Genomic DNA, 14,491 nt, shown 5'->3' with positions numbered 1-14,491 from the left:
CCATGTCTTCAGAAGTGATATGATAGGTGCGGGTGAGAAACAGATCAATATTTAAGTCCTTTTTTACCATCAATCTACACTTTCATTTCCATTATTCTTATTTTGTTTCACATTCTATGTGCATATCGCCACCTTCTGGGCAGGGAGGATAATTTTTATAGTAAAAAAAAAAGGACTTAAATATTGATCTGTTTCTCACCCACACTTATCATATCGATTCTGAAGAAATTGATTTAAAGCAAAATTGCATTAAAAAAATTATGAAGCAAATTGCTGTTGTTTATCACTATATTTCCACTCAGTTATATTAAATATTATTAAAGTATACATTTATATGTTCAATATTTAATGTTGCCACCCTTATTGTTTAATGTCACCCTAATTAAGTATATAGCCTTATTATTAGGTTATATTATTTAATTCTAGGATCAGAACTTCTGATAGCAGAATTAAATAGTAGAATATTATTGTTATATATTTATTTAAAAAATCTTGCTTCAATGTAGTTTAATACCTTTTATTAGTAACTTGTAGTGTAGATGCATACATTTTTAAAAGAGTTGCTTGACTATAGTTTAATTAGCTTGTAGTTTGTGAAGCTACAGTTTTATAGCAGCTTTCCCAAAACATTACATTTTATTACATGTTGCTAAGACATTCATACATTTTTAATAATGGCTTAAAATACTGTTTGGGGCCACAACATATTGTATAAACTATAGAATACTAGAATATACAGTATATTTAAGATACTCGTTGGTCTAGATTCTTGTCCATTTTATAGAAACTTTAAAGACAATACAAACTACATTTAGCCCAGCATCTATACACTGCCTGGACCTAAAACAAACATAGTTTTACTGCTGTCTCTACAACCACACAACACATTCAAAATACATGTGTGCACCAATAGTACAGGTTTACACTGATCCGGTGGCTAGCGGGTGTGAAATGTGGCATGGACCATACTTCCATCCCGAGGGTGTAAATTCTAGTCTCATGTCGTGTGCCCCTCCCTTACTCTATTTTCCCCTCTGACAGGAAACGCCTCCCTTTAACCAAACTGCTTTTCTATCGTCTGGTCCGAGAGAGAGAGAGAGAGAGAGAGAGAGAGAGAGAGAGAGAGAAAGCTGTGTATGTGTGACCACAGAGGGCTGCTTGAGTTGCTGCACATTTTTCCCTGATGTCAGGTATAGACATGTGAAAGAGCAGAGAGAGAGAGTGAGAGTCTGTCAGTCTGTTTGATTCTGGCTCATGCAAAGAACTTAAAACATCTCTGATTAGTGTCCCGGTGTGGTGAGGTCACACCGCCTTTGCCCTCTGGATATGGGACTCATCTGTCTGACAGTTCTTGGGTTTGAATGAAGGTTTGATAACAGGTAAGAAATATTAAACTTTGACATTAAAAATTGTCCTGATGTCAGATAAAATTGTGACATACAGGCTGGATTTGTTTACAGTGTTTTGCTGGCATATATACTTAAAAGAACAGTTCACTCATAAATGAAAATTCTGTTGTCGTTTACTCACCTTCATGATGTTACAAACCTGTATGACTTTCTTTCTTCCATGGAAAACAAAAGAAGTAGTAAGACAGTATGGCAGGCTCTGTCACCATTGTATGAAAAACAGATGCAATGGAAGTGAATTGTGGCTGAGGCTGTCATTCAATCTAAAATCTTTTGTTTATTATGCAATTATGATATTTAGTGAACACAACTCATCCTGCAATGTTGCTAAGGAAAGGTGTGTTATTACAAAAAAATAAAAAATAAAAAAATACAATGAACCTACAATGAAGGAGGGAACTAAACCACATTTAGGGACCAGAATATCATATCACCCGAAACGCATCTTAATAATATCGGGTGTAAACGGGGTCAGAGAATTGAGGGAGTGCTCTTTTAACTTGGGTCAGTAAGAAACCACCTTGCAACCACCCTAGCAACCACCTAGAAATGCCCTAGCAACCACCTACAGCACACTATAGCAATCAGTCTGGGGAAATAAATAATAAAAAACTAAGCAATGCTAATATCCTAATTGTATTTTTCAGTAGCGTGGGTGACATTAGCTCAGCTATTTTCACAATAGTGTAGCTTTGTCCAGTAATGAGCAACATTTACCAACAAGTTGCGGTTTAGCGTCACAAAACACTACATTTAATTGCGAACGCCAACAAACGTGCTCACCTCAGCCGTCCTCTCTGTCGCATATAGCGCTGGGAAATCTGAATCATTTAAGTGAATCGGTTCTTTCGGATGGTTCGTGTAAAATGAACCAGTTAAAATAAACGATTCACTTATATTTAGAGTCGGTTCGCTCAGATGCTTCATGTAAATAAACTAGTTCAAATAAACGATTCACTGATTCACTTTAGCCCCTCGCTGCCTAAAAGGGGCTTTGCCTTCTTTTTTGAAGCTAAATATTTAGTTAAAGGTGCACTCATCAACTTTTGTCTTTGTGTCACCTTGGACTTACACTGACACCTAGTGGTGTGGATGCAGCATCATTTAAAATTAAATGGTCATTGTAGAAATTAACTATTCACAGTCAGCCATGATTACTTTAATCAGTGATTGAAAGTGTCAAATAACAGGACGGTTACTGAGATTAAGCGAGTAGTATTCAGCTGGTCATGTGATTTTAACATGGCAGCCCCCATGTGCGGACCCTCTCCATGTAGAATAAAATAGCTTTTATAATGTTACTGATATGACTGGAGTTTTCATTTTAATTTGAGAGCTCATGACTTCCTACATATATTGCAAAATTACAATTCACGTCTTTAGGAGTTAAACTTTTTTAATGAGGAAAAAAAATTACTGAGTGCACCTTTAATTGCTGCTGTATATATTGAAGTATATTTCGAAGTTTTAAAAAAATATTTTCTTCTATCAATAGCTTCAATGTGTGCAGCTACTTTTTGTAAGTAATTTGTAGTATAGCTAACTACTTTTTTAAGGGAGTAGCTTGACTGTAGTTGAACTACTTTAAGTTATGAGTAGCTTGTAGTTTAGGCCACGCACACACTAATCCGTTTTTGTTAGAAAATGAATTCATTTCACTACATATACACCTCTCATCCACGCTAAAACTGTTTTCCTTCACCAAAAATGGAGACTTTCGAAAAGGCTCCCCATTACCACATACTTTGGAAAATGATGACGGTGTTTCCAAACAAAAAATTGATTAGTATAGATCACCACATATTCTTTCATACAATAACCGACAGTAGTACTGCATGTAGAACTGTAATAGGTTTGTTTTGATTATGACAAAACTACAATCCTAAGATAATGATACTTGACACATGACTTTGGAACAACAAGATGCTCATATAGAACAGAGCTGGACTCTGATTGGGTGCTTTAAGGTGAACATACTGAAAAACAAATGAGCTCAGCAAGTTTTCCAAACATCTGCCGCTACATGCCTTCTGCAGGTTTGCTCTTCTGGGAATTGGTCTGACGGGTGGGAGATGGTATGTTTCAAAGATGTTTTGTCTTGGTGATTCACTACTGAAGGGCCAGTTAGCCACTGTCTGTTGTGTATGCTGTTTTTTAAACAGGAGTATATTTGGAGCTTGTGGCAAACGTCCCACACTAATTGCTGCTTGGAGAAGGACATGACAGTGTTTACAAGCTTCTAGAGTAATCTCTCATTCCTAGCATCCTAGTTTTTGTTTGTCATTTGCTTATGTGAGAGAATATAGTTTGTGCTTGTTAAACCACATTGTCTCTTTGGATTTGGAGGGGCTTCACAGAATTTCAGGATCTTCTTGACATCCTGGAGGAGACAGAAACGTTTAACGTCTTGAAGTATTATCTAAACATCTCATAGGCAAACTGTACTGGTCAAAGGTTGATATTTCAGAGCTTGATAGATTTGCTTTTATTTATATTTCAGTATCAACTTTGTCTTAAGTGTTTCATTTAAAATAAAACAAAAACTTAAATCTAATGAGATATCTTAAAATTTTCAATAGCTTCTCGTAGACAGCGAAATGGAGAACAAATGGAGACGTTTGCACAAGTCTTGAGAAAAAGACCCCAGTAATCTCACACATGTCTCCTCTAGAAAGCTCAACAACGTCCCAGACTGTGCTCAGGTTTGCCAAGATGCCAAACAGCCAAAGTTTGCAGTCAAAAGTGAAAAATCTCAATATAAACTCAAACAGTTCTCATCAAATTCTTTCAAGACCAAATGATCCAAACTATGCTTTCTACATTAATTTTTTAATCCATACTTTATGCAGTAATGGTCTCTAATTTTACTTCTCCTGAGGCATTTAGGAGAAACATCTGAAAGAAAGTTGATACTTAAATGAAACATAACTGAGAACTCCATTCCATCTGAGCAATGAAATGTTCTTCTGGGCATCTTTTGGGAAGTTTTAAACATTTTAACCCAAGGAACAGCAACTGCAGTGAACACAATGTACTTCGCTCTAAATGTGTGCCCTTGTTCTGCCAAAAGCGTGGCAGATACAGATCAAGGCGTCTGAGACTTTGGGAGTTAATGGTGTAGATTAAAGTTTGCTGTAATTACAGGCCCCAAGAGGAAACAAACAGGAAGACAATAACATGGCACCTCTTCCGTGATCTCGGCATGGTCTCAGCGACTGTGGGTTTTATGGTGTGGACGCTCACAGGGAGTCACCACATTTATAGCCTCACGGTTTTTAGTGTTTCCTCACTGGGGCCGGAGGAGTTTCTCACCCAGCGCACATCAAGAACTCGTGTGGCTCTGACACATTTTTAGTTCTATTTTATTTTCAATTAGTCCTTTCAAGTTAGTTTAGTTCTCTTAATTATTCACTCTGCTAGTATACTTAAAGGAATATTCCTGGTTCAGTGCAGGTTTAATCTCAATCAACAGCAATTGTGGCATAATGTTGAGTACTACAAAAAAATTTTTTTTACTTTTCGTAAAAAACCAAAATCAAGGTTATAGTGAGGCACTTACAATGGAAGTGAATGAGGCCAATATTTGGAGGGTTTAAGCTTATAATTTTATAAAAGCACTTACATGAATTCTTCTGTTAAAACGTGTGTATTATTTGAGCTGTAAAATTGTTTAAATCGTCGCTTTTATGGTCGTTTTAGGGTTTGCAGTATTACATCAGCATGGAAAAAAAGTTAAAATTGGATATTACTTGACACAGAAAAGGTTAGTAGACGATTTAATCACACTAAAATCCTGTTTACACACTTATTGTTTATGTCTTGTGGCTATATTTTTGAAACAGTGAGTATTTTAACGTTTACAGATTGGCCCCATTTACTTTGGAACCCATTTACTGGAACCCAGACTTTTGCTTTTTTTTTTTTTATAAAGAAAAGGAGGGACAAGTCAGAATATATATTGTGGTAATCATCATTATGCCACCAATTCTGTTGACTGAGCTTAATTTGTGTTGAACACTGAATATTCCTTTAATTTATACTTAAAGGTGCTGTAAGCTATTATTTTCATGGAAAGGTATGCAAAAAATTTTCCTACTCCCTGAAAGATGTTAATGAAATAAGTGTCCTGAGATATCTCACTGTCTGTAAAAAGCAAACAAATGTGTCCGTGGACAATGTCGCTTTCTGCCTGTCAATCATTTTGCGCATTTTCATAGTATTGTAGTTGCAGCGAAGTATTGAGGCTTACTGCATTTTTATGCCATGTTGCTCATAACAGTTGTCAGTTTAGGGCACTATTTTGCAGCTGTTGCTTTAACAACCTTTTCTGCTCTCAAAAAAGTACTTTTGGTATCTTTGGAGTTTGGGGTTTTGGAAAGAGGGGGCGTGGCTTATCCAACGGCTCAGTCTCGTGGAAGTAGCTGATATCGGTTGATATCGCTTACAGCACATTTAAGGACTCACAGCGAACTTCTTTTTTTTTTTTCCTTTTTCACCCAATTTGGAATGCCCAATTCCCAGTGCGTTTTAAGTCCTCATGGTCGCGTAGTGATTCGCCTCGCCTCAATCCGGGTGGCGGAGGACGAATCCCAGCTGCCTCCGCATCTGAGACCGTCAATCCACGCATCTTATCACGTGGCTTGTTGAGCGCATTGACACGGAGACATAGCGCGTGTGGAGGCTTCACGCCATCCACCGCGGCATCCGCGCCCAACTCACCACGCGCCCCACCGAGAACGAACCACATTATAGCGACCACGAGGAGGTTACCCCATGTGACTCTACCCTCCCTAGCAACCGGCCAATTTGGTTGCTTAGGAGACCTGGCTGGAGTCACTCAGCACACCCTGGGATTCGAACTAGCGAACTCCAGGGGTGGTAGCCAGAGTCTTTTACCACTGAGCTACCCAAGCCCCCGCAAACTTCTTCGCTTAAAGCTAGAGAGAAAGTGGAAACAGTCTAGCAACTGTATACTGTTTTTTTTTTTTTTTTTACATTCAGACACGTCTACGCTGCTGGCTTAGACTTCATGTGACATAAAAATGTGTTATCAATGACTATTTGCCTCATTTTATGAATAGAATCCACATGAGATCAGTAAAATAAGTTGATTTAAACACTTTGTATTTATGTAAAGTAAAATTTATGCAGTAGATAATGTGTAATTGATCATGTTTACATTCTGCATTCATGGCATTAATGCTAACACTTATACGCTATATGTGGCCATATGCTCCGTTTACCATCTGTTATTGTATTTTGGTATACTTCTGTAGACTTCATAAAAAAAATCATTTAATATAAAACGTCTCTACGTGAACAATCGTACAAATGTTGGTGAATTTGAACCAGCTCGGCAACTCTGCATTGCGTTCATGCTGACTAACCTCGACTGAGTGAAGAAATCAACTAGAAAGCAGCCAACAAAGTAGGTGAAGCACCGGGTCACACCCACCGATAACATGGACCAATAGCAGCCAGTACGAAGTTTTCCTAAAAAATTCAAGCTGGCAAGATGTTTTTGAACCACCACAACAAACTCAAAATCACCTTTCTGAAGTATAGGTCTCTGCGGAACAATAATTGGTGTTTTCAAATCTGTAGCCGTTTTCAAACCGGGATGGGCGTTTCTAAACTATCCAATGAAAGTAAGGAATCTCAATGGTTTACTGATTGGGAAAAGCCCATTTTTGTTATGCAGAGACATAAGTCTCTTCTTTTTGGCCAGATTTTGTTTGAAATGATGTCACACGTTCTTTCTTCAATTTTTTGGAAGTATATTACCACAGATGTTTATTTTCAGGGCAAATAGTCTTAATTTAGTTCGCCGAAACATCATGATGAAATGCACTGACGTTTTTGTTCTGCTAAAGAAATATTTCTCCTGTATGTACACATCCCTAAACTAGTCAGAGCACTGATGATTGGTTAAAATTAATCTTTGGTTTGGACGTGACATTCTTTATTAACAATCGTGCATGCTAGCTGAGGAGATTGTAGCTAGCTAGGCTACTTAACGCTAGCACTATCTTAACGTTAAAAGTGGATAACTTTGGAGCTTGTCTCTCTGAAGTTCAAAAGGATGCTTTTTTTATATGGTGCTCAACACAAACTTTGCGTTGCATAGTAAAAACGCAAGCTCAGTTTGCCTAGGGTGTTTTAGTTCGTTCAGGGGGATAAAAAGTTGGTTTCTTCCATTGTATAAATTAAGCTTTCATTTAGTTTTCTAGTTTCAGTTAAGTTTTAGCTTTTCAGTATATTTTTATTTTAGTTTGTTTTTTGTATTTTAGGACTGCCATAGTTAATGCATTGACTGACATCATTTAAATATGTTTAATAAGGTTACATTTCTCAAGCCTGTTATCGCTATATTTTGGCATTTTATGTATATTGAAGGTGGGTTATAAAGGTTTCAAATTTGTTAATGCACTGTCAAAAACTAAAATTAATTCATGGTCATTTTTATTTTACTTTAGTTAGTTAATGAAAAGTCATTAAATGTGGTTTAGTTTCATTTCTTCCAACTATGTATATTTTTTTTATTTTTACTTTAGTTTCACATTATTTTCATTTAGTTTCTGTTAACAATAATAACACTTATGAAGGACTCGTGTGGTTCTGGCTCATGACGGTTGAAGTTTTCTTGGGAAATCCTGATCCCAGATGTTCAGCTTTAATTCTCCCCATCCTCACTTCATGCACGGAGAGAGTGACACGAGCTGGAATCTTCCCAGTTTCCCAGGGAAAGGGTCCCAAATGGACCCTGGGTATGCATGTGAAAGTCGTAATCAAATCTCGGTTCTAGTGGGAAAAATGGGAAAATCTGTCTGGGAGCTCAGAGTGAATCTTGGGTCAATGCAATAACAACAACTGTTCCAAATGGCCTGAGTGGAAATAAACGTATGCTTTGCACATTCAGGCAACAAGGCTAATGGCACAATTAGTGCAATTTCAGCCTCAGGGGCCAAAAGAAATAAGTTATGGAATATTTATCTATTTGTGCATGGAAGGGCATGTTTGTTTAGTGCTGTTTGCTTAGGCAAGCATTACTATTACTATAATTGAAAAATTTGTATTGGGTTCTTTTTTAACCATACAGTTGCTCTCCATGAACCATCCATACATGTTTATTGTTTTTTTCACAACAGGGGCTGACCGAGGTGCAATAAAGTAAAAAATCAGCTAGAGCCCACCAAAAAGAATCAACATGAATCCCATTCAGAAAGACATGGAGCTGCTGAGTAACAGCATGGCTACTTATGCCCATATAAAAGGTAAGACCACTCAACATAAACACTTCATTACAACCCAGGTTAAAAACATCTAAATCTAAAAAGGCACCTGGTGGAGATCTAATATACAGTAGTTTTGGATCGGTTCCATGAAACTTTCTTTTAAAAATAACATTCTGGGGCCCCTCACACTTCTGACCCCAATGACAAAACAACAGCCCATTCCAAGGACTTAAGCGTTCTGTTGGATTTGGCTTAACAACTCTGAAAAATGGCTTAAGTGTTTCTCATAGAGAAAGGGTGAAAGTGTTTAGGGTGAAATTAAGGTTTTTATTTTGTGTCTAATCAGTCTAGTTAATGTACAAACCATATAACAATGGAAAAATTTGAGAACTTCAAAAATAATGGTTCTTCAACGGTTCTTCACAGCACCTTAGGTTCAGTAAAGACCTCATTTCTAATCAAGAGCCATTGTTCTCGAGTTGGCTATATGGTTCTTTATGTGTGTTTTCACACTTGAAACATCTAAGAACCAAATTCAGACCACTTTAAGTGGACCAAAAAGGTCTACTAGAGTTCTCTCAGCAATTACACTGTTGCTAACCTTACAATTGGGTTTATTAGATCTTATTTCGTTCCATTTTAGATAAGATTGGGTCTCAGTCCACTTTCCATTCACTCTGAAAAAAATATGGACTGGAACCTGGAACATTGCTGAGATGGTCCCAGTTCAGTTCTATTTTAAAGGGGTTTGAGTTAAGCCACAGGCGGGGGGGGGCTTAACCCTAAAGCACCAGTAAATAGATAATTTTCTAAGTAACTTGAGAATAGAGAGCTATTTGTGGAACTTAAGAAGGTTCTTTTATGACATCAGACTCTAAATGGCTTTTTATTTTCTAACTGGAACTTTTTGTAGATTGGACATTAATGAACTGGTACCAAATTCTAACGTTTTTCAATTGTGGTGGCATTGAGAGCATTGAGATTGTATTCTAGCTTCAAGTTAGAAGTATATGGCCATAGTCTATAAGATCTTTCACTCATGATTTATTATTTCTCCCTATGTATCCAACACAGAAAATATGGAGAGCTTTGCACTGCACTTCATGTTGGGTGTATGTTTGGGTCTTCTCCTGGCCCTGGTCCTCCTCATCCTCTGCATTTCCTGCAGACCACATTCAAAGACAAAGACACCCTCCTCACCAGAGAAGAGATGCCTTAAAGAGTCCAGCGGGGAAGAGGAAGACAAAGAGGAGGAGGAAAGTGAGGCTGGAGACAACGAGGACTTAGAAGTCCCGACAGTCACCATGAGCCCCATGAGCGATCAGAGCGAGTGGAACGGGACTATTATGAGCGTAAATGTCTTTACTTCAGCAGAGGAGCTGGAGAGAGCCAGGAGATTGGAGGAGAGAGAACGTATCGTCAGGGAGATCTGGCGGAACGGACAGCCGGATATTTTGGTGACTGGCACGGGCACGCTCGGTCGAGTTCACTATCACTAGTGGCACGATTTCTCTCATGGACAACACTTTCTTTTTTTTTTTTTTTAAATAGATCTGAAATGCCAAAGCAGGGCCATTTCTGACCATTATGTCGACCGGAGGGTTGCTGGGGGTGTGGAGGGGCGGCTACTGCATTAGTGCCACCCTAGCTGTTGGTGCCCTAGGCGACTGCCTAGTTTGCCAATTCCTACAAATGGCCCTGTGCCAGACATGGATGACATGGATGAAATCTTCCTTTAAAGACTCCATGAAATCAAAATTTGAGTTTTGTGTCTTTAAGTCCACATATATTAGCTTTTTAAGCCATTTATGTGCTTGAACAGTGGTGCTCAACTGGTCAAAAATGGGTCGCAGGTCTGTTCCAATAGGGACAGGAGGGACTGGACAGTAGGTTAAACAATGCTACATGCAAATAAAATGAAACTAACAATACATGCATAGTTAGGGTAGTAAAAAGGGCTTATCAACTATCAAAACTGAAGAACACATTCCCATTTTTTTTTTTTGGTGTTGACATCAATAGCTGTGTGTTCAATCAAATTCTACAATATTTTGACTCTGATTCATCCGTCACTTGGTAAAATGGTTGATATTTATACAATATCCGGCCCAGTTTGTTTGGGTTAGGCTGGTAAATCACAATCCTACTGTTATTTGTGCAGTTGTAAAATTGTAAATGTTCCAATTCAGCCTTTGTCATGTTAATCATTTTGCATGATGTCCAGAAGCAATACCAGTTGAGGTACTGTTCTAGAATACTCTTAAAAGTTGACCAAAATTAACATATCTAGGAGTTATACACATTTCAAATGTAGTCTTCTAAGAAAACAGACTAAAAAAATTACACTACACTACACTGATTTTGTCCAATCAAATGCTCTCTAGAATGAGCGTGTCCCAACTAGCAAGTAGTAATGCAGTGTTCCATTCTAAGTCAGATGTGGGATATTCCTACTTGATATATCTCCGATCTCCGACCATAAATGTACTGAATTGCCCGGTGCTCGGAAAATGACATTTAAAGAAACAAAACTGTAATACTCCTTTTATCTTAACAGGTGTTGGACTGTTTACCATATGCGAGAGCATAATGGTCAACTTGGATCATGTGTCTTTACACCAATCGTATAACGGTCCTGACATCAATGAACTGCGTTCAGTGTTAAGTAAATCGGCGTTTGTGGATATCATGGAAATGAATGGGTTGAGCCAAAAACCCTGCTGAAAAAAATTTATAGAAAGCCTCACAGAAATTCTAATGATTTTAATGCTAATTGTATTGGTTTTAATGGAAACTATAATGGTCCGGGTGGGTCTTTACTGGGAATGTGTTGGCTTCCATTGGTGGCTTGTTAGGTCTAGTGTATACCATTAGAGACCAATACAAATGGAAACCATTAAAATCCTAATGGAATATGACTCAAAACACACTAGACTCGTAATTGTATTCGTAATGGAAACCATTTGAACTTCTATAGTATTTTTTAGCAGGGAAATGAGGTGTTTCTTCACAAAAGTAGTTTATTTAGCGTACTGAAACATCTCTGAGAACAGCCTCTGGTCTCCTTGCCAATGTACCACCGCATTACGCTTAGTTTTGCTAACCTTGTAGGCTCCCCTTGGTAGGGGTTCTGGATAAACGATGCTATGCAATGCCATAACTTGTTCTACAGGTGTATGATTATGAAAAGAGATGATAAACGACCATGTTTTACACACGTATCTCCACAAATGTTTGCTAAACAAGTTTTGTTATCATGTAATGTCATCATTTTTACTCATTGATGATTTTTATTTGCTTAAAAGTAATTGTTTATCATAAACTTCATTCCTCTACATGGGTGCAGCCATCACACACCTACATCTCTGTGAAATCGGAGTTCAGGATTTCCGTGCTTGTTTTTGGAAGACCGATTTCGAGTTTCCGAGTAGGAGGGTGGAAATTCCGACTTTCCGAGTTGAATGGAACACTTTTTTGTCTGTGACGTACCTAAGGCCTATTGGCTTTATGTTTTAGTTTTTTAAAGGGAAAAGTCCTTATGTCTCCAATATATCCTGTTTCAACAAAGTTAGGTATAAGAAATATGTCAACACAGGTACAAAAACTGATTTCATGAGGTTTTCAAAAAAAGGATTGGGTCATTTTTTTTGTGGTTGGGTTTACAAGCACTTGCTTATTTTGATTTGAAAAAGTGCTATGTATTTGATGTGTCTGTATATACAGTTTAGCATTTAAAGAATGTGTTTTGTATATATACGTATTTTCTATTAAAATAATTCCAATGATACCAAATCTTCACATATGGATAACTGCTTACAGCAGAACACTTAAGTCAGTCTGTGTATTATAAATGAGAACGTGCCAGAAATGTCCAGTCGAAAATTCCAAAAGGAAGAGACGACCTTCACCTTTCATAACCCTGAATGTCTCAGCTCTCACCTCCTATTTCCTTTTTCCATACCCCTGCTCTGACTGTTAAAGAAGAAGAAAAAAAAAAAAAAAACGTTTTTGTTCTTGGAAAGTGCAATTTTGAAGGCATCTAAAGAATGCAATCTAAAGTTCCTTGAAACTTTCAGAAAGCTCCACTGAGATATTGGGCAGCAAAATACACGTTCTAAGCAATGTTAAGTTGAACAAAATACGAACTTATTCTCATCTAAATCTATGAAGAGTAAAGCTATATTCAGAATTAAATGCTAGTCACATGGCTTATTGCATACTCTACAGTTTATACAGTTCTGTGAAAATGTATTTGCCCCATCCTGATTTCTTCTGTTTTTGTGTATATCTCATTTTAAACCGTTTCAAAAATTCAAACAAAATCTAACATAAAACAAAAGGCAGACTGAGTAAACACAAAATACAGTTTTTAAATGATTAAATTATTCACAGAGGCAAAAAAAGTTATCCAATACCAACTGGGCCTGTATGAAAAAGTATTTGCTCCCTTAGTTACTAAATCCCCAAATCTATGAAACTGCATTCATAATGGGGTTCATCACTAGACACACAAAGGCCTGATTACTGCCAGCCCTGTTCAATCAAATCAACACCCAGTAGCACACTATGCCAAGGTCGAAAGAAATTCCAGAAATGAGGAAAAAGGTGATTGAAATACATCAGTCTGGGAAAGGTAACAAAGCTATTTCAAAGGCTCTGGGACTCCAAAGAACCACAGTGAGAGCCATTATCTCCAAATGGAGAAAACTTGGCACAGTAGTTAACCTTCCCAGAAGTGGCCGACCTTCCAAAATTCCTCCAAGAGCACAGCGATGACTCATCCAGGAAGTCACAAAAAAGCCAAGGACAACGTCCAAGGAACTGCAGGCCTCTCTCGCATCAATAAAGGTCACTGTTCATGAATCTACTATCAGAAAGACACTGGCCAAAAATGCCATCCACGGAAGAGTGGCGAGGCGAAAAACACTGCTAACCCAGAAGAACATTAAGGCTCATCTGAATTTTGCCAAAACACACCTTGATGATTCTCAAACATATTGGGAGAATTTCTATGGACTGATGAATCAAAAGTGGAACTGTTTGGAAGACAGGGATCCCGTTAGATCTGGCGTAAATCAAACAGAATTCCACAAAAAGATCATCATACCTACGGTCAAGCATGGTGGTGGTAGTGTGATGGTGTAGTGATGCTTTTTGCTGCATCAGGGACAGCACGACTTGCAATTGAGGGAAACATGAATTCTGCTCTCTACCAGAAAATCCTATAGAAGAACGTCCAGTCATCAGTCTGCGAGTTGAAGCTCAAGCTCAACTGGATTATGCAGCAAGACAATGATCCAAAGCATAGGAGTCAGTCCACCTCTGAATGGATCAAAAGAAGTTTAAAGTTTTGGAGTGGCCTATCGAAGTCCTGACTTGAAACTGATTGAGATGCTGTGGCAAGACCTTAAATGAGCAGCTCATGCTCAAAAACCCTCCAATATGGCTGAACTAAAGCACTTCTGCAAAGAAGAGTGGGCCAAAATTCCACCAGTGTTGTGAAGACTGATCTCCAGTTGTCAAAGCGTTTGGTTGCAGTTGTTGCTGTTAAAGGTGGCACAACCAGCTATTAAGTTTAAGGGGGCAGTTACTTTTTCACATGGGTGATATAAATATTGGATAACATCTTTGCTTCAATTATATATATATATATATATATATATATATATATGAAAACTGTGTTTACTCAGATTGCCTTTGTTTCTCATTTGTATATCAAACAATTTAGTATGAAAAATACACAAATAGAATAAATCAGGAAGGGATCAAATACTTTAACAGCACTGTACTGTATACTGCATAATATGTGAAACAGTATGCATTTTGCAGAGATAGATATTTCAAACA

General features: G+C 37.7%; 1 protein-coding gene across 1 annotated transcript; it reads left to right on the top strand.

The window, feature by feature from the left end:
* Positions 1 to 1,151: 1,151 nt before the first annotated feature.
* On the top strand, positions 1,152 to 12,429 carry LOC127425163 (protein eva-1 homolog B-like). The gene is made up of 3 exons (XM_051670855.1): positions 1,152 to 1,379; positions 8,558 to 8,683; positions 9,719 to 12,429. Exons 2-3 carry the CDS (start codon positions 8,617 to 8,619, stop codon positions 10,141 to 10,143), a joined length of 492 nt encoding a protein of 163 aa, XP_051526815.1. The 5' UTR covers positions 1,152 to 1,379; positions 8,558 to 8,616; the 3' UTR covers positions 10,144 to 12,429.
* The last annotated feature ends 2,062 nt before the right edge of the window (positions 12,430 to 14,491 follow it).

Source organism: Myxocyprinus asiaticus, chromosome 34 (assembly GCF_019703515.2).
Source record: "Myxocyprinus asiaticus isolate MX2 ecotype Aquarium Trade chromosome 34, UBuf_Myxa_2, whole genome shotgun sequence".
Taxonomy (NCBI): domain Eukaryota; kingdom Metazoa; phylum Chordata; class Actinopteri; order Cypriniformes; family Catostomidae; genus Myxocyprinus; species Myxocyprinus asiaticus.
Note: the sequence above shows the minus strand (reverse complement) of the source record. Positions and strands in the feature narration are given on the sequence as shown.